A 21,660-nucleotide genomic window follows, 5' to 3' on the forward strand; every position below is an offset into this window, starting at 1 on the left:
GCTGCCATTTCGGTGACGCAGACAAGTTTATGAGTTTCCTGTGTGAGGATAGAAGGGCAGGATATACGAAAGAAAATCAACTGCAAAACATGTTCTACACACGTCGATGGCTTCACGTATTATTGCGGCGCTGAATTGCTTTGCGTTGAAAGAGCACGGCTTTCGGAAAACTAAAAACATACGAGAGCTTCGCCAGTGTTCAAACAAGGACTGGATCCTAGGCGGAGGCTCAAATCAAGGAAAAAAGAAAGAAAAATGAAGAAAAAGTAATGGGCTCAAGTTTTCTTCGACGAGGACTGTAATTTCGCAAAGTGGCTTCAAGAAAACGCCAATGAAATAATGAAAACGCCTGTCACTGTCCTCAGGCGCCTTGCGGGCTCTGCGCACCTTCTCCCACGTTCTTTTTGTGAACGGCTGTTTGAGTACTGGTGAAGTGATTTCGCCCCTCCACCGGACGAGCTACACTAATGGAGCTCAGGTGCTCTTGAAAATAGTTGCGTGGTCCTCAGCAATTAAGTCGACCTTGTGGTTACTCGTCGCGCGGGAAGAAAAAAAGAAAACGCAGGTGCTAGCCATTCTTGTGGCCGTGCACATTCTGTACTTCCCATTTTTTTCCTTCACAGAAGTGTTCCAAACAACGAATACCACCGCGGAGATGCTCTTGCCATGAAACCGCATATTTCAGCCAAGATAAATTTAAACCGGCTTTAAAAAGTTCCTGCTGTTGAAACGTCATTCAGTCATTCCTGCACAGCTCTGAACTCATTTACTGCGGCAGCAGCAGGTTCTCACTGTGGACCCTGCCATACTCTCAAGAACTACGTCTAGTTTGTGGTGTACTCAACGCCATCTTCGACTCCGAACGATGATGTGAACAATGAGCCAGCTACCTGAAAAATGCTTCACGTAACATGTAGAGAAGGGATATTGGAATGACAAGGAGGTTAACGTGATCCTCACCGTGTGTGGGATCTGCATATCTATTTTGTGATATAGGTTGAAGGTTAAGGTAAGCATGGCATAAGGAGGTGCCTGATATGATAACGGAGAAAAGGTAGAGTCCTCCTCCTTGTGTACACACACACACATACGCACACACACACACGCCAACTGCACTCTATATTTTTAGAGCGCCGGCGATCGTCCCTGCGGCGAGCGTCAACGTAACCAACGGATGGAACATAGCAAAGGATGAAAGAGCGAACACCGAGCGTAGCAGGAGATGAAAAACGCGAGGAGAAAAGCGGAGGAGGAGGATATGGCGAAAGTTTGAGTAGAAAAGCGCTGGGTGGCGACGATGGCTACGCGATGGCGCCAGAGTAGCCTGATTGTCAGAGTGTCGTCTGTTCTTTCTGCGTTGGTGGCTGTGAATCGCGTCATCCAGGCGCTGCCTCTCGCGATCTCCAGATTAGCGAAGAGCTTGCTCCACACTTCTCTCAGTTTGCAACTTGCCGCACGAGACAGATTGTCCGCGCCAGCGAATATCTCGCGAAATGAAAACAGCTGCGCTCGAATGTCGCATTAGGGAGCATCGTAATCGTCGGTGAGCTTTTTACTACCGTGGACATTTTTCACACACTCACACGTGGCCGTTGCGCTTTAACTAAATTGTAACCATGGTATAGCTTAAGAAACGTCCAAGCTGAGAGTCGCGTCCACGATCTCTATCAGTGTGCATTCCGGAAATCTGAGAGGCAAGGATTAGAGAACAAATCTGAGCATGTTTGTTCAGCTGAGATTAACAGAAAGAAATAAGCTTGGAGAAGAGATGGAATGCGTGCGACAGATAACGGGACTCTTTATTGAAACGGATGCCAACGAAAAGGATTATGTTTAGGACGGCAGAGGATCAGACGAGACTAGAGACGCCGCCTCAGCACGCCACTCTCCCATCTACCTCCAGTTTTGAGATGCCCTGCTCTTAATCAGTCTATATCGCATGAAAACAGTGACTCTGCTGCGAATCACGTGCATGCGGTCGCAATATTCGACGTCCTTTTTTTCCACTACTCGAACAGTCAAAGAGTATCGAGAAACATGCTGTTTTCTGAGGCCGAAACAAGGTGCCTAATGATACAGTATTTACTACGAATAGCCGCAATAAAATTGCACTTTTCAAATTGCGCGATTAATGTTTGTGAATGTCTATAACATTGTTTTGCATTTATATTCCATGATGAATAATGTGTGCTGAGCACTGTACTTCAAGTCCTAGTGTTACTTTGGCAGGAGGAACTGGTATTTCACTTGTGAAACAATAAAATCATTGCTATAGTTATCATTATCTGCAGATAATGAAACGTGCCACCCGTCAGATTTCCTAAGTTCCACGCTGCGCCCCTTTTAAAGAAATTGCGGCACAACTACTTAGCTGTCCTTAAGGGTGTTTTCCTCTGTGTCTTAATTCTGTAACACGTGCGCGGAAGTTTCCCCCTTCACCTAACCAACTTCTGACAAGTTGGGCCGCAAACAATATTTTTAATACGGTTCATTGTCAGGCTGCTCAAGGGCTCGTACCTTGGTTCCGATGAAGACGCTTTATGCTCTAGTTGAAATTGAACAAAGATTTTATTCGAGCCTCCTGATTGTGGTAGGAGGAGTAAGTGCAACCCTGAATCTCTGAGCACCCCCCCCCCCCTCCCTAATAAATATTTTATATTTGTTATATAGAAAAGGTGTTTAATCACTCAATCGTTCCCTGACATATTGCATTGTTGAATGTTCTGCATTGAATTGATATTTGCATTCTTGACATATTGCATCGCCGCTTGAGATCCAGTAATTTTCTACTGTGCGATGTGAATGAAACCTTTACCATTGCTGTATAAGTTGAAGAACTTCCAGTTTATTTTGAAATGTGCTTTTACGAATTATTCAAAAAGGCTGATATAAACCCTCATTGGGGTGCCAACTATCGGTGTGACAATGTGCTGTTTTATATGTCCTCACTTACAGAAATGCATAGCCTATGGGAAACCCACATGTTGGACCAAAACGACGAATCTATAACTTCCTCAGCAACGCAAATTCAGTCAAATTGTTCTCCAACTGAGGGGTGCGCATGCTCTAACTGAATTTAGTCCATAGTGGTATTCTGTATGGCAAGGCGTTTATTCTTACGACCAATTTATTGTTTTCTGTAAAGCAGGGCCGTTCCCTGAGCAGAATGTTCCAAGGATGAATAGAATATTTCATCGGGAAGCACTGCTGCCCCTCCTATGGTTGGGAGTACTGATTACAAGCGCTTATTATAGTATTGGGATGGCCTATAAACCAGAGTGCAACTTCTGTTTTTATTTGCGAGGAAACTATTGAGCACTTGTACTTGTCCTTAGTACGACGCCCAATGCCTGTCTCTCCAGACAATTTTAAATTGGCTCTTCTCCAGACTATTTTTTTAGTTGGGACCATGGCCACATCCTTCGCTGGCACAAAAAGCTATTCATGCACTAGTGTAGTTTTTGAAGTGTACCGGCCAGAGTGATCTTTTATAGTCCTCCTGTGTGTGCGTGCGTGCGTGTGCGTGCTTGTGCGTGAGTGTGTGTCAGCCGCGCAGTGCTCACGCTCTCTCCTTCCCTCTTTCTATTTCTCCTTTCCCTAACCTTTCTCTTTATTTTCCCTTTAAGGACGCATGTCCGATCGACCTCCCTGCATATCCTTTCGTTCATTTCTGTGTGTCTCTCTCTCAGTCTTTGTGGAACTCCTTGTACTACGTGCGCTTGTTTCTGAACAAATAGAAGAGGCTGTCATTAACTCGTTTATGTTCTAGTAAGTGTAATCGAATTGTGCCCTTAAATAAATACCTTGAAAAAAGAAAGAACCAGTTAGCAACGCGTTAACCAACGACGCGTTTTCAAGTACATCGTGCCGAGGCTTGTCCACTGACTAATGAAGTTACCCTCGCAGATTGCTGACTGGCGGTTCCCGTTCAAGAAGTCCTTCCACCCGGTCTGCACGTATGGCTCGCGGAAGCTGGTGCGCGCGCAGTTGCGCTTCTGCGACCCCGAGGACCTCGACGAAAGGGACGAGCTGCGCTCGTATGAGTACTACGAGGCGCTCAGCTGCTCGTGCCAGGTTTGCGACTCCACCTGGACCAGCTGCGAGGGCTTCAGGCATCCCTAGACTCTGCCGGCGGTGGACGACCGACAGCAGCCCACGGGCCCCAAAGAAGAGGCGCGCTGGGGCCTGGGACTGCACGGGACGCTCGGCAAGACGCTGCTGTCCTTCTGAGAGAGGAGGTCGTCACCCTCACCACGCCCGGACAGAGACAGACGGACTGAGCTAGCTCACTTTCTGCGGTGAAAAACGCTTTGAGTGGCGAGGAATCCGAGGCTGCATTCTCGAAGCGATCATTTTCAGGGATACGAGCACTCAGCAAGATTTCGCGTGACTCGGCATCGAATGCGTCGGCGTCTATGGCCGAAAGTGTTCTTCGCGCAGTACCAAACACTGTGCGAACACTGTGTATGTCTTAGCACAGTTCCAAGCACGCTGTAGCCCATAGACACTCGCGCGTCAGGTGTTGGAGCACTGCAAATCTTGCGAGAGCTAGTGGTCGTGTCCCCGAAAGTCATCAGGAATTGTACTCCTGGAGCTCTTTTTGAGTGACATACAATGCATCGTGCACACGGCGCGGAAACGGCGTGAAACAAAGGGAATGTTCTTATCAGTTCCAGCGAGCGTATTTGTCTAACTTGTTGTCTAAGAAGAGAGGTTCTGTCCCAAGTATTGAAACAGAAAAACGTCTTGACAATGGCGTCCATTCTTGAAGCTACGTAAAGAGGAATACTATTGTCACTTTCTTAAAAAACCAGTAGAAATATAAAGTGACTTAATCATCCACTAATTATTTGAGAGTATTGTTCTACATAATCTGGTTCTCTACAGATGACTGGTTACAAGCTTCTGCAGTTCGACAACTCACGCACATATGAAATCTGGGGAGCCACATTTAAACAGCACTGTTGCTTAAGGTATGAGGCCTCGGTCGCGTCAAGGAGACTTGAACGCGATTGTAAGTCTGTTTTATTGGCACTCGTAGGATAATGCTTGCACCCCGAAGTTCCAGTATTTCAGAGTCAACATTACTACAGCCTTCGATGTCACCTCTAAGCTGATGATGCTGTCTACATGGAAGTAGCACAGAGCTTAAAAGTGCACCAACAGCAAAGTCTACACGGTGACTTGGAACACGCGCAAAGAGGGACGGGATGTTACTGTCGGAGACTATTGAAGAGAGGATGTCGCTATAATGTGTTTTTGCTGGTTATAATGACACGGTACACTTCAACAACAATGAGAGTGCTGGCAATTCTTCGACGCTGTGCGATATAACGTAAGCAGTCATTCCTACGCACCTAACTTGCCGACCTCCCGCTTGTATAGCCTGTGAAACTGAGAGGTACATTTCGAAGTTGGGTGGTGCTAGATGCGGAAGGCGACAGAGGTAGTGGCAAAAGTCCGCGCGTTGATGCCTTAATCACCGCGATATAGTACGAGGTGCGCCATCTTGTATATAGCAGGCTAGATGTGTGGAGAAGAACACTTGCGGAATGTTGCATATCGTCTATTACTTCTCCTGGGCCGTATAATGCAGAATCTTTGTCAAAAGTCTCCTGGTACCCCCTGTGCGCGTATGACCATGGCTGACACCGAACAGCGTCATCATCATCATCATCATCAGCCTGGTTACGCCCACTGCAGGGCAAAGGCCTCTCCCATACTTCTCCAACAACCCCGGTCATGTACTAATTGCGGCCATGCCGTCCCTGCAAACTTCGTGCAGCGGTGGCGTAGAGGTAGAACACCCGCCTCGCGTGCAAGAGGTCCGTGGTTCGAATCCCGGTGCCGGCGATTTTCCACCGGATTAAAAAAAAAAAAAAAAAAAATCCGCGTGTTGATAAAATTGCACAAACAGGCCTGGAGTGTGGCCTGATCCCGGTGACCAGAACCGGTAACGCACTCCCTCACCAGAGCAGGATTGGCCACCCTGGTGCAGTACTTGGCCACAACCTCCTATATGAACCGAACAGCGGGTGAGGCTCAAGTATGCAAGACTCTGGAGGCTCTAGAGAAATATGGTTCAGAAATTTGAAGGACCAGCACTTCGATTAAGCGCAAGGAATAAGATGCACACATTGCGCTGCTATGTCTAAGCGCTGGTCCCACAAATTATTGAACTACGCCACACCTAATGAACCAAGGTCCTCCATCATTGAAATATGTCGGTTACCATGCAGATGTCTGGCATAGGGGAGCCAGTGGTTCCTCTGGTAAACAGCCTTTGTCCCATGCGAAGAATGTAAGTTTATGATGAAGGGGGCTACACTTTTTTTTCGTTCACGTGTACTGGCGACGAAGTCAGCACCAATTCCGTGCTGCCCTTTTCTGAGTCACCGTTTTCTTGTAACGAATGTATAGTGCATTCTACGTGAAAATCGGCTATGTTATCGGTATGCGCTTGATATGAGAATCAAGTTAGTGGCTAACCTGAAGTCAAAGAAATCACGTGGTAACTTTTGCAGCGGGAAATGATGTTACGCTTCCATCTATTAAATATTGTAAGCCTTGCTCGTAAGCAACTAGTGTAGCATGTGGCACAGAGAGGTTGTCTGTTGGGTGTCGTTTGGCATGCAGTCTTTACTTCTCTTAAGTCACTTATCATGCTCAACACAGTAACGAATGAAGATCAGCGCTCGCCCTCAACTGAATCACTTCGACCAGCCTGTGTTAATTCCTTCCGAATGAGTGTTAGTTTCTTTGGCACCGAATTCTCGAATGTGGACATCATAGTGCACCTGTGTTGTCAATGATCATGAACGCAGTCAGCATTAATGAACGCAGTCAGCATTAAGACAAAGAAGTGCACCAGTTTCGGCATGTTGACTATCCGCATGGATGGATTTCTCGGCAGTTAATGAAAGCTGAACGTCATCAAGGAGGAAGAAAAAATTCCCCGTTATTTCTTCTTTTTATGCCAGAGCCAATATGATTTTACCAATCCAATAATCGAGATGTGTTATTAGCCAAATTGGCAAGCTAAAATAAATTTTCACATATAAGAATAACGATTAGATAACCTGCCCCTATTTACTTAAATGCCGCTTCCACTTTCCGCGTAAAAATAAGGTTTAAGGGCACGCAACGGAAAATCTTAACGCTTGTGAACTCCTTAAATAAGCCAGAGCATTTGAAAAGTACTTCACCATCAGCGCTTATTCGCGTTTCATCAATTTTCTGCAGAAGCAAATGCACTGAACATGCAAGTGTTGGTTAATCTTTATATGGACGACTTCTAGCCATTTGGTGATCGTATCTTAAAGGAAACCTTAAACTATATTTTGCTTGTGTTACTGAAGGACATGAGGAAAATCAAGTGTTGACGATTATTACGTTAGCAATTGCCATCATTTTTTAACATTTAGCAAAATGTAGTACCTGCGTACAACCCCAGCTGAAAGCAAGCGTGAAAAAAATGTGCGACTGGACCGTCACTGTCGGAGTCGTTTTATGAGAACTGCAAGAAACTCCATGTAGAAAACTCTGCATGTCTCATGTTGCTCGCTCTGTCAGTCTATCTCTCAACTCCTATAATGATTTTCCGGTCTGGGATTATGTAAAAGGCAACGAGAGGGTATTGAAGTCACTGAATCAATGCTAACGACCTCACCTTTCAGTGATGAAGTTTGGACGCAAGATGCCTTTTCAGCACAGAACTAATGACAAGTGTTGCGCACTCAACGCTGATAAATTTTGGCAAGAAACGCAAATTATAACAATGACAAGAAACGGAGAGGCAGGACACAGACTGTAACTCGCAACTTTGATTTCGGACAGCAGAAAAGGAGATCTGACAATGTGTTACAAAGGGATATTAAGATAAGCCGTGCTGGAAAACTGCAGTTCCGGAATACCAAGAAGGCCAGTGTAGCTTGAAAGCGGAGGCTTAGTACGTGAGAGAATGCGCAAAAACCAAAGAAGGATGTCGTCGGCACTCGGAAGTTTCTGTATTAGCTCACCAGAACGTCACGAATTTAGACAGCGTCTGCTTAAAATAGTTGTGGCCAGACGAGGCGCAATTTCATTCTGATGCAACTCAAATTGGCAGGTCTTGAAAACAGTTCTGCCAGAGACGACCAATTCGAGCAAATACACTTTGAAAACAATGACTTCACATTAATCTACCGGCACTGCAGTTTGGGTGCCAAGTTCATAACAGTAAACCCCGACCGTCTGTTCTCCCCACTAGTAATAAACCCCATTACGCCAAGTAAAGCCCGTTTCACATGGTGCGAATTTGACTGCGTTTTCGCACTTGCGAATTCACAGATGCGGCAAATGGGCCATCGGACCCTTCGTGCGTGCGATTTTTCGATGTTCGGGATACTTTAACTTCTCTGCGAAAACGCACATGCGGCAAATACGGGGGACCAATCACAACGTGGATCGCAGACACGTCACTGTGGCCTTCCTACTTAACTTTTGTTTTGACAAAGTAACGCACTCAAGCACAAAGAACTTTCACGAAAACAGTTTCTAAGTTGCTTTACTTTGTTCTTACCGGAGCAAACTGATGCCAAGAATAATTCAGTCCTCCGCTAGGTGCTCGAAAATGCCAAAAATTGCAGCTGCCGCGCTGGGTGCATGTGAAACGGCAATGCGAATTTCGCATTTGCGGAAACCGTAGCTGCGAAAAATGCAGCGTAATATCGCACCATGTGCACCGGGCTTAACTGCACATAAAGCTTTGAAACAAGGTCTAACTTGTGCAGATATGTTTTTATTGCTTTTTAGAGTCCCATTAAGTAAAAAGCAATGCGCCTAAATTCCACACGGTATAAGCTCGGAAAGTAAGAGTATATCTCACCATTTCAATCCTGGTCTAGCAAATTGCCGTTGTCGCAGTTTCTGTTGGTTGTCTCTGTAACTGTTGCTGTTTATTTTTTTGCTTCACGAGACGAATCAATCAGGCCAACAGGACGCTTCATCAGTTACGTGTTGTTGGGCTATGAACAAATCCCTGTCCGTGGTAGAAACAAGTCCTGTCTACACGTTTCTACCTTGATCAGTAAAGCAAGTGTGCTCAATGATCATTGCCGTACCCCTTGTTACATTACATAAGAATGTTTTTGCGCTGTGACACGAGATTAAATAGACGTAGCGCTTTTACCGAGGTCTGCCACCTGACTGCTGAGGAACTGTACAAAATGTTTAAAAGATCACTGCGTCACTGCAACATACCACCCAAGAACATCTCCTCACTACCAAATAAAGAAATTGCCTTATCACCGACGCATGCGCTACCTTCAGAGGAGACATAAAACGCTCCCATCAGCTCCTTAGTACAGGAATCATTGCTTATCTTGATCCGACCACAAATGGAACTATCCAAGTAGACACATCGATGCGGGTAACAACGATCACAGCACATCGCCAAATCTTGCCTCAAGATTATTTCGGTGCTTCCAGCGATGACGGCATGTGGTGTAATTATAATATAACCACAGCACGACAGAAAGGCAAAGGACACGAACGAGGTGAACACAGAGCGCTGACTCTAGTGTAATTCTAGTTTTTGGGAAGTGCTGGCTACCGATGGTGCCTCTCGTTGCCTTCCACAGGGCTGCTCGTGAGACGCGGGGCATATATTTCAGGGTTGGCGTGCCTTGCTGCTGTTCAGGCCTTCGTGCTTGTGACGCCTCCTGAGGTTCTCGTGCAGAATCGTGCAGTACAAGAGCACTCAATGTAAATTACATAGTGATCCCTATGAATAAACCCTTGTGACAAAATATGGCATTTGTGGACACTGCATAGCATTAATATTATTTATTCAAGGTTTTAGCAGGCTCTGAGGTGGAGTATCGGGTGTTTATTTTTGAAGTATTAACTTGTTTAGTGATGTGTCTTCAAAAAAAATTGTCTATTGCTAAGCGACTAAAATTCGAATTGTATGCTAACTAAATGTTCAGGGAGAAGCGAAAACTAAATGCATCAAGATACTTTGTTGTTGAGCTTGTTGGTGCATGCATGTTACTTAGAATGAAAACAGTGCAAATAATAGGTGAAAAAATGGCGGCACTGCAGTGTCTGTCTTTCTTTTGTTGTCCCGTTATTTGAACTGTTTTCGTTCGAAAAAGAAAGCTAAATGCATAGCTTGCTTGGAGAAAATACCTGCTATGACTTACCATTCTTTGAAATGCATTCTGATGTAATTTTCAAGCTGTTCACAGAGAATAATAAGGTACCCTATAATTTTACTGAGCGAAAAGTGATGGGTTGTGTGTTGGGATGAGTGATGGATGGGATGAGTTTAACGCAAGGGATGTCATAGCATTAAAAATGATGGTTAAAAAACATGAAAATTTACAGTCCTTATAACTTTTCCCGCTTCTGCTCCACGGGAAAACCAGTGAAATTATTTGTCCTGATTTCTTGTAATACATCCTTAAATAGATGCATAGAAATTTCGACACTGCTTAAGCTTCGCCTATTTGGCTTTGTTTAAAGGCAACTTGATTTTCTCTGGACCACTGAGAGGATAAGTGTTAAAACGGCGAAATTCATCTTTTGCGGGTAGAGAGGTGGACTGCAGTTATTGTTCGTGAAAAAATAATGTGCGTATATTTTATCAAATTGTTATCAATAGACGAATAAACAAACGCGCTTGCATATTAACTGAAAAAAATTGCCGATGACATTATTCAACTAAGCAGCTAATGAAAATGGAAAAATATATAAATTCGTGCTGTTCACGCGTTGTGGACATTGTGGATTGCCTAGATCACAAAACTATCGAGTACTCTGTTAGTTCACATTTTTCAATGCACATTTATTGAAGCATTCGTTATTAAATTGTGGGGCGTAGACCACGTCAAATCACACGTCGCAAATGTGTAGATTTTATTGCTTTATAGAATAAATGCGCGCGTAAACGGACGGAAGAAATATGGCAACGACAGGAATCGGCAACGTTTTGTTTATATACATATACTTTACCGATTACTCCAACATGTTTGACAGCTGACATCAAATTCGAACTAGAATTACGTTTTTAAAACTACAACCTTGTTCGTATTTCTTCGGCTGGTCTCATAAGTTCAATATAAAGTTCTGGAATGCACCGGTAAATTTTCATTTCAGTACCGCGTAGCCCATTTGTACAAAGAAATCGTAGCAAGAGCACGGCACTGCACTGAAAACTAATATTTTTCTATTGTAGTTTAATTTTAAAAGCTTTCATAACCTCGGTACACCACAATGGTGTTATGTAAAATTCCATTTCATACGACAGTATTCAGGGCACTCTATTTTGCAAAGGACGCCAATCTGTAGCGCCTAACCCCTCGGACTGTAAAGCCGATATTGCATCTCGCCAGTGCTTCCGAATCTCCATGTAACCCGAATTTCAAACATCGGCCAACGAGAGTAATCGCATGTAGCTCCGTCTGTTTCTAAAAAGAGCATGATGTTTAGCTATTGCAAATATTTTTACTCTGCTCCCACACCATGGTAACAGCAACACCTTTCGCATCAAGCTTTATATTTTATCACGAATCGTTTAGTTGCTTTTTACAAAATACGTCGACATATGAGAAGTTTGTACGATGGCACATTTCCTGTTAGCTAGATTAGATGGCTCAGAGCTTCATTTAGCCTTAAAGTAGACGTATAGTTGTCATTCTTTAAATACCGGAATGTGTACTGCCCCGAACAGTTGATCCAGTCCGGCACCTTGTATTCAAACGAAGATTTGCAGGTAATTTCTGCTTTGTTACGACACACTAGCTGGAAAACGTGCGGTGTTTGGAAGTTTTTGCCACTACAGAAACATTTGCTACAGCAAATGAGAATAGGTGGATGAGGTAAAAAAAAGGTCCGCAGCGGTTTTGGAATGCCGCATCGCAAAATGGTACCACAAGGCTGGCTGCCTCGCGGCTCCATCCTAGTATTGCAGTAAAACAGCGACGCCAGCACGCACACGTTCACGTTAAAGTTGTCGATAGGTTCAGCATAGCAAACCACATGCGTGTGCATCAGTATGCGACCTGTGCTTGCAATGGGCATTAGCAGAACGTTGAGCGCACGCCGACAGTGCATAAACCACTTCCCAACTTCGCACAATATTTTTGCCTACGCTACCCTAAACCACTTTTCATTTATTAATTTACTTCATTAGAAACGAATGAGATACCGCAGCATCGCAGTTGCTTTCCACTCTCCCGTGACATAATAAGTCGCGCATACAATCCAGCATGGATATGCACAAATGTGCAATGATTGCAAGATATAACATGGCTTTAAGATGGTTAACATGGTCCGCATTATAATAAGTTTAATAATGTCTCGCCGTCCGATTGTCGAACGCATTGACAGGACTAGCAACACAAACGTCGCGACGTCAACGGTTGGTTGTTGTGATAACTTGTGGGCGTTTTGGACATTACGTCACGCTAAAGCGAGGTTATCGCAGAAAGTGATCGAACAAGAGTGCGGCTCAGGTTTCCTTGACGGGATTGGCAGCAAGACAGCGCGACTACTTTTAACTCGCAAGAACGGTTCAAAACACTAGTCGCTCCTCACGTCTTCAGGGGCGTCGTTGTTGAGGTTGAGCTCAGGTTTGCCTGTTACTCTCGTTCGCCATGGAGTTTACCTTCCTGTACACAAGCATTTGTGCTCGATCGCCATGAGTGTTCCTTCGATGTGCCGCACAAAAGCACCTGTGTTCATCATGATGTATGCGTACACTGGGCAGCAACACAAGACTGTTGACAGGATTGGGTGAGCAAGCACAGCGTACTCTCCAGAAATGGAAATCAGTAGTTTTACAAGTTTTTCAGGGATGAATCTATGACGGTGGATTTTATGGAATGCATGAGTCCACCAGTGCGGCATTACACAGTCAACTGGGAAATGAGTGTTTTCTGTGCAGAAATGCACCGAAAGCCTGGCATGGATTCGCACTGCTAACTAGCCCAAATCAGTACCTTGAGACAAGGATTAACTTGCAACAAGAAATGGCACATCGGTGCCCATTCCTCAGAACTTACTTCTGTGCCATCGCAGCCGAAGACATCGACATACAATTTCATGTAATACAAATACATTTTGCAGGCTTAAACCTTCTCTAAGATGGCAGAAAACTAATCTTATTCGTTGCCATTCTGCTCAGTGTTTATGATGCTCATCTGCTGTGCACAGTTTAAGGTGTGCTGTAGTAGTTCGGCAGGGGCAAAAAAAGGCCTTGTGTACCAACATTCGACTGCGGTTTCAAGAAACCCAGGTTGTCCAAATTAAGTTGCAGAACTACGCTACGGCGTCTCTCATAGCCAAATTCATGGCCCACAGGAGTCATAGCCCATATCTCCGGGAAGTTAATATAAGTCGACCAAACAACCAATCAAGCACTTTGTCATTGTTCAAAATAAAATCTTGAATCGCTCTACTTAATGAGAAGTGCAGTCGCACAAACAATTTCTGTTGCTTTAATAACTATTTCCGTAACAACAAAATGGAAAAGGAAGCAAGCTGGCAATTTCCATATGAAGGCACAAACCACCTGTACCTGATCTTGCTGAGGAATCAGAGAGAATAAGTAGGAAGAAAGAAAGAGTACAGGAGAATTCAGGGTCTAAGACAATAAATTTTTGTTGTCTTTTACGATTGAGATTTGTGTCCACGCTTCATCGATAAAAAACTGCTGACGTGTGCATAAAGTCTCTTGAAGCGTCTCTATTTTGTTCAAACAGTCCCGCCTGCAGTCTTGTGTGAAAGCACGCAGTGCGCACATATTTACGGCATCTACGCACCAACTTACACACTACAACGCTTAACATTTTTAAACACCGCAATGTCGTTCTTTGTCCCCACTGATCACTCTAGTTAGACTAAGATTGCTTTGCTAATTTCAATCGAGGCTGTCCAGTACTTGTATCTAATGACATTGCTGTCAAGTGGTCCGCAATTATGTGAATTTAATTCCAAAAAGAACAGAATAAATATGAGTAAATGTTAATCGTTGCCCATTCTTTGGCGCTGGGGATAATAACTCGATGAAACAGAACGAAACCGAGCACAATAAACTTTTCGCGGTGCATGCGCTCACTTGCGATGACGTTAGCAAAGACAAAATGAAAACCAGCGAAAGGAACTTCACGCTAGACAGACGTGTCAAGCTAGTCGGTCCCCGTGTTCCACACAGATGCCAAAGTTGTTCTGTACGAGATCATGAAGCAACAAGGATAGAAAATGAGTTAATTGTTCTGAACTACAAAAAACTCTTGAATCATATATTCTAAATTACGAAAATCGTCACCATCTGGAGCTGCAAGGATCGTATACGTACAACACCCCCTACATGTTTAGCTCCGAACTCCTTGCTTACAGATTCGTTTGACTACACTGTAGCCATTAGAATGGCTGAAAGATTCCAACCAGCCATATTATGCCGAAGAACGCTTTTGCACAGAAGTTTAGTTTTAACTATATGCTTACTTTATATCCGGGCCTCAATGATCAAGTTGGGCATAATGCTGCCGGAGAACAAAACACGGTATTCGAGACCCGAGTCTGTGGCCAGGCTAAATGACATCATGCCAGGGCTGGCAAACTTTGAGTAACGTACTCAGTTTACAAAAAAAAAGGGGGGCTGAGACTTTGGTGATTACGCTGCTGTTGACATGCACATATATAACATTTTCACGTAAAGCGAAAAATCTGTAATTTCTGACTGCCAGTCGTGCGTACTATTTTCGTGGAATACGGCAATACACGCAAGCACAAATATAAAGGATACTCCGCACGCATTTCTTCGTGCGACACTGGTAGACACCATCGGAAACACTCAACATCAATTGTCTCGTTAAGCAAAGATGCAAGTAAGTACAACAAGCTTGAATTTTACTACCCAAAACGAAGTTAATATATTCAGACAGCGGGCTATCTGCCATTACATGTTGCAATGAAAGTGGTGAAGTTAACTTCTATAAGGGTAATATTTACGTACGCACGCACTTTCGCGCGTAATGTGTAATTGATAAGCAACGATAATTCAGTTATACAAGCGAAGTCCTTGTTCCGCAACTCTACTCTCATTCATTTAGCTGAATATGCTCACTGGTATTGGGAAAACGGTTTTGGCATTATTGGAAAATCATTCGTAACCATGCTAACAAAAGCCAATTACCTAGGCGGGAGTAGACGCTTTAGAAATTGGTGTCGCTATGGTGAACTGGTGAGAAAAATTCAGGATGACTTCGCCAGCCGTCTTTTATTTTTGCATCTTTGAATGCTTAGGTGCCTACCCTCACGATAAGACAGGCCAGCAGGCTAAATTAATTAAATTATGGGGTTTTACGTGCCAAAGCCACTTTCTGATTATGAGGCACGCCGTAGTGGAGGACTCCGGAAATTTCGACCACCTGGGGTTCTTTAACGTGCACCTAAATATAAGTACACGCGTGTTTTCGCATTTCGCCCCCATCGAAATGCGGCCGCCGTGGCCGGGATTCGATCCCGCGACCTCGTGCTCAGCAGCCCAACACCATAGCCACTGAGCAACCACGGCGGGTATAGCAGGCTGTGTTCGCGTTAGAGATGCCCTAATTTAGAAGTACAGCCTAACTCAAAAGGTGAGAGTAATTTTAACAGCTCTGCTAGTTCTAGGTCGGTATTCATTAAACATTTCATACGCTAAAGTGGATGACAACAGCAGGCAGCAGGCAATGCGAATACTAAACCTATGGTAACCGTAGGTGACTGACCAGTAATAAATATTGGCATGAAAGTGAGCGTTTGTGAACTACTGCCTTTGTCCTTTTCTTGACTACTTACTGTAGTGTTGAATTGTTTCTTTTCGGGTTATTATACGTCGCAGCAGAGAAGTAACCTGCCCCTCTAGGAGCAAGCGTTACCCTTACAACAGCAACAAGTCGATGCGGCCCCTGATGTTCTAGTCATACCTCGTTTGATCTAAATCTTTTATATATTACGACATATTTGTATTACCTATGTATACCTTTTTATTTTTTATTTTTCTTTATACCCTGAGAGCTATTGCCGGCGATTCAGTCGGAGCACCAAGTACAACAAGTTCGCTGAAGGCCGAGGCCGGAAAAAAAATGTTACTGGCATTAGTTTGGAGAGAACGAGAGCTGTTTCCGAGTTTTGTGCGTTCGTGAATGAACCAAGTTCATTACTTCAATTTCGGTACGTGCGGGGCCCAAATAAGTATTGCAGCCGTGACAAAATGAGCCATGTAGTTCAGGATTCCCAAGTGGTACTTCAAATACATTAGAGCACGAAAAAAAAAATCAATGTGCACTTCCGAATGATGGCAAGAAAAAACATTTAAAAATATAAAAGTCAGCCTGTTTCACAGCTACAAAAAAAAAGGAGAGAGAGAGAGAGAGAGAGAGAGAGCTCCCGATGTGTTTACCGAGCCCTCACATCCAAGAGTATTTTGCTGGAGAACCCCAATCGCGGACTCGAGTGAACCTTGGTGCTCGAGGTACAGGGCGATGATGAGAGATGGCTGTCTTGCATATTGTTTTCTCCTGCCCGTAGAGAGCAACACTGCGTATTCGGTTCTTGGTTTTGCTTGTTTGTTGCTCATGAAATGAGTTCCCGCTACGTTTCTAAATTTGCCGGTACCTTCATATTCTTCACCGAAAGATTTCCGCTTGCGGTAACATAATTCTATCATTTTCTTTCGTACATTATTGATTAAAGCATGATGCGAATCGAGCGGTCAGCTTTATAAATCGCGTATCTGAAGTTCGCAGACACTTTCAGCGCTGCTTGCAAAAGACCTAACCCTGCTTTTATTTATAAGCTAGGCTGTTTGCGTTCGCCGTTTATGAAAGTCTTCAGTAACAATTCCACTTCAATTTGAACAATTCAGAGCAACTACATTAAGTATGTAGTCGCTAAAGGACTCGCGGAATGTCCCTGCCTAAAATTAGCAAAAACAGGTACACTTGCAGGCAAAACTGGCCTGACGTGATCGGCTCATTATCTCGTGGGGACGTACATGGTCCTGATGTTTCAATACCTTAAGGACAAAGGCAATACAAAGTGCTCTTTCAGTGGTCTTAAGGTTTTTTCGCAAGCTGAAGGTTTCACTCGAGGACAGCCTGATAAGCGCGTGACTTCGTGGTGGGGTGTGTGGCCGTAATTGAAAGCAACGGAAAGACGAGATTGCAAGAGACATATGTGACAAGAGCGCCTCCAAAGTATGGAAATGCACCAATTAGTTCTACTTTATCTTTGTCATTCTGGTGTATCTGTGACCTTCTGCGCATAGTCGGGCAGGTTCTCTTGAAAGTTGAGGCTCGGATACTGTGAAAGAAACACCACGCATTTCTGATAGATTACACCCATATGTGCCATATTTGTGCTAATAAAATCAAGGTTCTGTTCCAGGATTCAGTGAACAGAACTGCTCGACTTGGCAGCATGCATCTCCGGCTTAGGAGGGTGGTTAAAATTGAATGGATTATGGAGTTTGCCGACATGACCTTGATTTTACCATATTTTTGTGAGGTAAGGGTCTAAGCCCTTCAATCGTTTATGACGTCCCGGTACATTGACTAGCTCCGTTCGGGCGATCGCTGCAGCTACAACACCCGCGTGCATCCAGAAGAGCACACAGTGCTCTTATTTACTTATTTTCTATGGCAAATGCCATCGCACTTAATCTTATTCCTACAGGACAGCAGAAAATGTCGCTATTTGTCATGACATCACAATAACGTCGATAGCATCGGGTCTGAATTCAGAGAACGAATTTCGAGTAAAATTAAAATAGCTCGCAAGTGCTTCCCAACCTTCACATTTGCTAAGTGTTATCCTTTTACGTGAGAAAATCGTAGCGTCGAGTTTATACAATTTCGAAAATATGAAGCAGTACTCCCTTTAAGCTCGTGCACTTGCTCCTTCTGACTCGGCCGGGCTCGAGGTGCCCCGTGATGCACCCGCTCGCTTCGCGCAGTCGTTCCTGTGTTCATATCTGGTCAATGTGTGCCAGCACTGAATAGAAAATGTATAAAACGAGCCGCAGTAAAGCCAATTACATTTCGTAAAACCTTTTGCGGAGTTTATTGTTCGTGTGATGCACTTCTTGTCGCTGATGTGTGTTAGAAAGTGGGCGAAAAAAATTGCACTTTGTCCATCCTGTGTGTGTGTTCTCCCGCATTTCTGGAACGTTGTCCAGATGAAGTGTGGTGAAGAAAATAAAGAAATGTAAGAAAGTGTTCTCCGGCTACTGTGTCATGCATGGTACGACTCCTCTTTTTTATCGAAGGGATTGCGGTTTTTTAGCCACATGATTTTAATGGTGACTTACTCCTCGTTGTTAACATGGCTATGGCAAAAAAACTGAAATCTTGAAATCTGCGGAAAATTGCGGAAAACAGCTAACCTTGCTGTAGAAAAAAACCGAGTCAACCTTAAAAATGCCGGCAGAACCCACGCCCTGTGGGAATCTGTGTTACAAGAAGCAGTTTTCGGGGAGACTATACCAAGTTAACGAAACGACCATGAGAGTACCAACACGTAGGCGCCTGTTTCATGACCTACATGACACACATGTCATGACCTATCATTTATATTCGTCATACACTCATGTCATACTATTTGAACCCACCTTTTTCACGACGCCATGGCACGTGCGCCCTGTCCTAGCGGATTAGTCGCGAAACGTTTTGGAAGGGACGCCGGGCGCGCGGCCAGATATTGATGGAAAGTACCCCGAAAAAACAAGAGGCGCACGGACGCCCACTGCAGCTAACACTTGTGCCGTGTACCACGTCCGAACTTCACTGGACTACAGCACAACGTCGGTGCTAGGCCGAAAACTTGCGTAGCGTAAGACTGCCACTTCACTTTAAAACGTAAAGCGGCCAGGGCTTCGGCCGGACTGCACCGTGAACCACGTAGTTACCGCTTTGCATTGACCGCTATGAAATTTGTCGATAAATCCTTGCGTTACACTTGAGTATCACTTCAAAAAATATAAAAAAATTACCGCCCAAGCACTCCGTACAGATGGTTAACCAGCGAAGCTGAAACGTGCGGCCGCGGTGTTTATTACTGGGTTAATCCCAACGGTTCATTAAACGATGGCTTGATAGGCTGGCGGATCCTCGGTAGCACGAGCCTGTTCTTGTGCCCGGGCAGCAGCATCGGCACGGCGTTGACGAGATCGTTCCCGGTTCTGCTCGCGGCGTTGCTGATCGAAAGCTGCTTTCTCCTCAGGGGAGACGCCACCAGCGGCGGAGCAGAGCGGACGCACCTTACATCGGCTCCGAGAATTTTTCACCCAGATGGCGGATATTTCACTGTAAATGGCCTGAAACCGGTCCCCAAAGGTCAGTGCAGGTGCCCGGCACCCGTCTTCACCTTTCTTCGGAACTTTCCGACAGGACCTTGTGCGCGAGAAGCGCTTTTCTATCTGACGCGGCGGCCGCCGCGCTAGAGGCCTACTTCACGCCTAACGCAACGAGCGTCTCGCCACGACAGCCGGTTAGGTCTTGGCCTACCGGCGTCTGTTCCGACGCCGCTCAGCGCCATGGAGCCGTCCTTGGAGATGGCTTACTGTGTCGAGGGAGAAAATATCACCCCAGAGGAGTTCGCAAGTGACCCAAGGTGGCAGAGGGCCTTTGAAGCCCGGAAGGCTGCCTACCCCAAGCTCCAACACCTGGCGCCGAGTCCGCTCCCGGCGCCATCGGCCGGTTCTACCGGCAGCTCTTCAAGTTCAACCACCCCGCCGACGGCTCCGCTGACTTCCGGCAAGCCAAAAAGGCACGCTCCTCTACCCAGGCTACCCAAAACGGACCTCAAGGTCATATTCCGACCCGGCGGCGGACTGTGCGTGCGACAGTGCAACGGCGGAGTGCTTCTCCCACTCGTATGCGCGAACGCCCGCATTGACTATAACACCGCCCGGCAGCAGGACAAACTGCGCCTGAACCCATTCAACAACTCGTTCACGATCAGTACCCCTGCGGAGGACCGAGCGAAGAGGTATGTGGCTGTGGACTCTTTGATACTAGACACCGTGCAATATCCACTCCGCGCTTACGTGGCCGCCCCTGACGATGCGGTACGTGGCATCATTTACAATGCGCTACACAATCAAAATCCAGAAGAAATCATCCAAGATTTGGTAGCTATGAATAAGAGCTCCCAGTACACGATCTCTGACGCAAGACCTCTGGGCAAAACCAAGTCTATCTTAATCACCTTCATCAATGTGCAAGCGTTCCCGAAGCAGCTGAACTTCTATGGGACTCTATATGCCTGCCACCATTTCAAGGCCAAAGTGGAGGCATGCCACAACTGCTGGAGGGCAGGGCACAGAGTGGACGTGTGTCCGCACCCCAAGAGCAACCGCTGCCCGCGATGCGGAGTAGAGCATCAACTCGTCGAACCACCCACCTGTAACGCCAAGTGCATCCTCTGTGGAGAGGCGCACTTCACGGGGTGCAAAAAGTGTAAGGTGCGGTTTGACCGCACCGGCAAGACCAAGTCTCCACCCGCCACCGTCAAGGTGGCTTTGATCGAGAAAAAGGCTACCCCCGACTCCACCCAACAACGCAGCGCCCGCAGTCGCACGAGGCTGCTCTCGGACCCCCAGAAGAAGTCGGACAGGGCCTCTCGCTCCAGGACGCAGTCCAGGTCCAGATCCCGATCCACCACCGGGCGCGGCCGGACCAGGAGCCGCTCCACCTCCTACCCTCCTCTACCTGGGACGGAGATTCAGTCCACGAAACAGGTGAGCTGGGGGCCGCGGTCTCCGTCTCTCGAGCGGGAAAATAAGGAGCTCAGGGCCCAGCTTCAGAAACAAAGTGCCGAAATCGCCGAACTACGTGAACAAATTCAATCACTGCTTAAGCGCGACATGCATACGCGCAGAACCGACTCTCCTAATCCCCCACCCGCCGCTAGGGCTCCCTCTGTCAGAACCCCCTCTGCGCCGCAGGCATCTAACCTTCCGTCACAAGCAACGTCCCCCACCAGGAATCCCCCCCAGAAGCGCCGTGCGCAGACTGACGGTAGCGGAGAAAATTCCCAAAACGGGACCACTTCCATGACAGACTTTGCAAACGCTATCCAAAGCATGCAACAAAGCCTCATGGCCATGCAGAAAGACAATGCCGCCTGGATGGCAAATATAGCTAATAGACTCACGGCGCTCGAGAAACGGCAGGGCACCCAGGAAGCAACCGTGTCTCAGATACAAACTCAGCTCAATGGGCTGCTAGCTTCAAATTCTACAACCTCGGCCTCCGTAGCCGAGTCCCTTCACAGTCATCATCATGGCAGCACGGCCTAACGGGGCCGTGGTATGGCAGTGGAACTGCCGGAGTTACAGGGCTAAGCGCAGCAACCTCCAACTCCACCTACAGTCCCTGCCCACAGATCAAACGCCCACAATCATAGCACTTCAAGAAACACAAGGGCCCGCAAAGCTCCTTAATTACACACCTTTCGAGATAGCCAATGCGACATCCAGCAGGGTAGCCACATTGGTACACCGAAATTATACAGCTACGCTCCATCCACTTGATATTCCGGACATTGATGGAGTGCTCATAGAACTTCTTCCCCAACACAGACACGACACCAGTCTGTTTGTGCTCAACATCTACAGTCCCCCCAAGG

The 21,660-nt window shown here is 45.9% G+C and overlaps 1 protein-coding gene and 1 long non-coding RNA gene across 5 annotated transcripts in view; one reads left to right on the plus strand and one right to left on the minus strand.

Annotated features, from left to right (window-relative positions):
- The window catches only part of Gpb5 (Glycoprotein hormone beta 5), a 134,914-nt gene extending 129,259 nt beyond the window's left edge, over positions 1-5,655 (plus strand). For both annotated transcript variants that reach the window (XM_055078265.2, XM_050192932.3), the window contains one exon: positions 3,907-5,655. In XM_055078265.2, coding sequence (XP_054934240.1) covers positions 3,907-4,122 — 216 coding nt within the window. In that variant the 3' untranslated portion in view covers positions 4,123-5,655. The remainder of the gene's footprint in view (positions 1-3,906) is intronic.
- The window catches only part of LOC129388128 (uncharacterized), a 156,188-nt gene that overhangs the window by 106,995 nt on the left and 27,533 nt on the right, over positions 1-21,660 (minus strand). The gene's annotated exons all lie outside the window — the stretch shown is intronic.

The sequence above is a fragment of the Dermacentor andersoni genome, chromosome 10 (genome assembly GCF_023375885.2).
Source record: "Dermacentor andersoni chromosome 10, qqDerAnde1_hic_scaffold, whole genome shotgun sequence".
NCBI lineage: Eukaryota > Metazoa > Arthropoda > Arachnida > Ixodida > Ixodidae > Dermacentor > Dermacentor andersoni.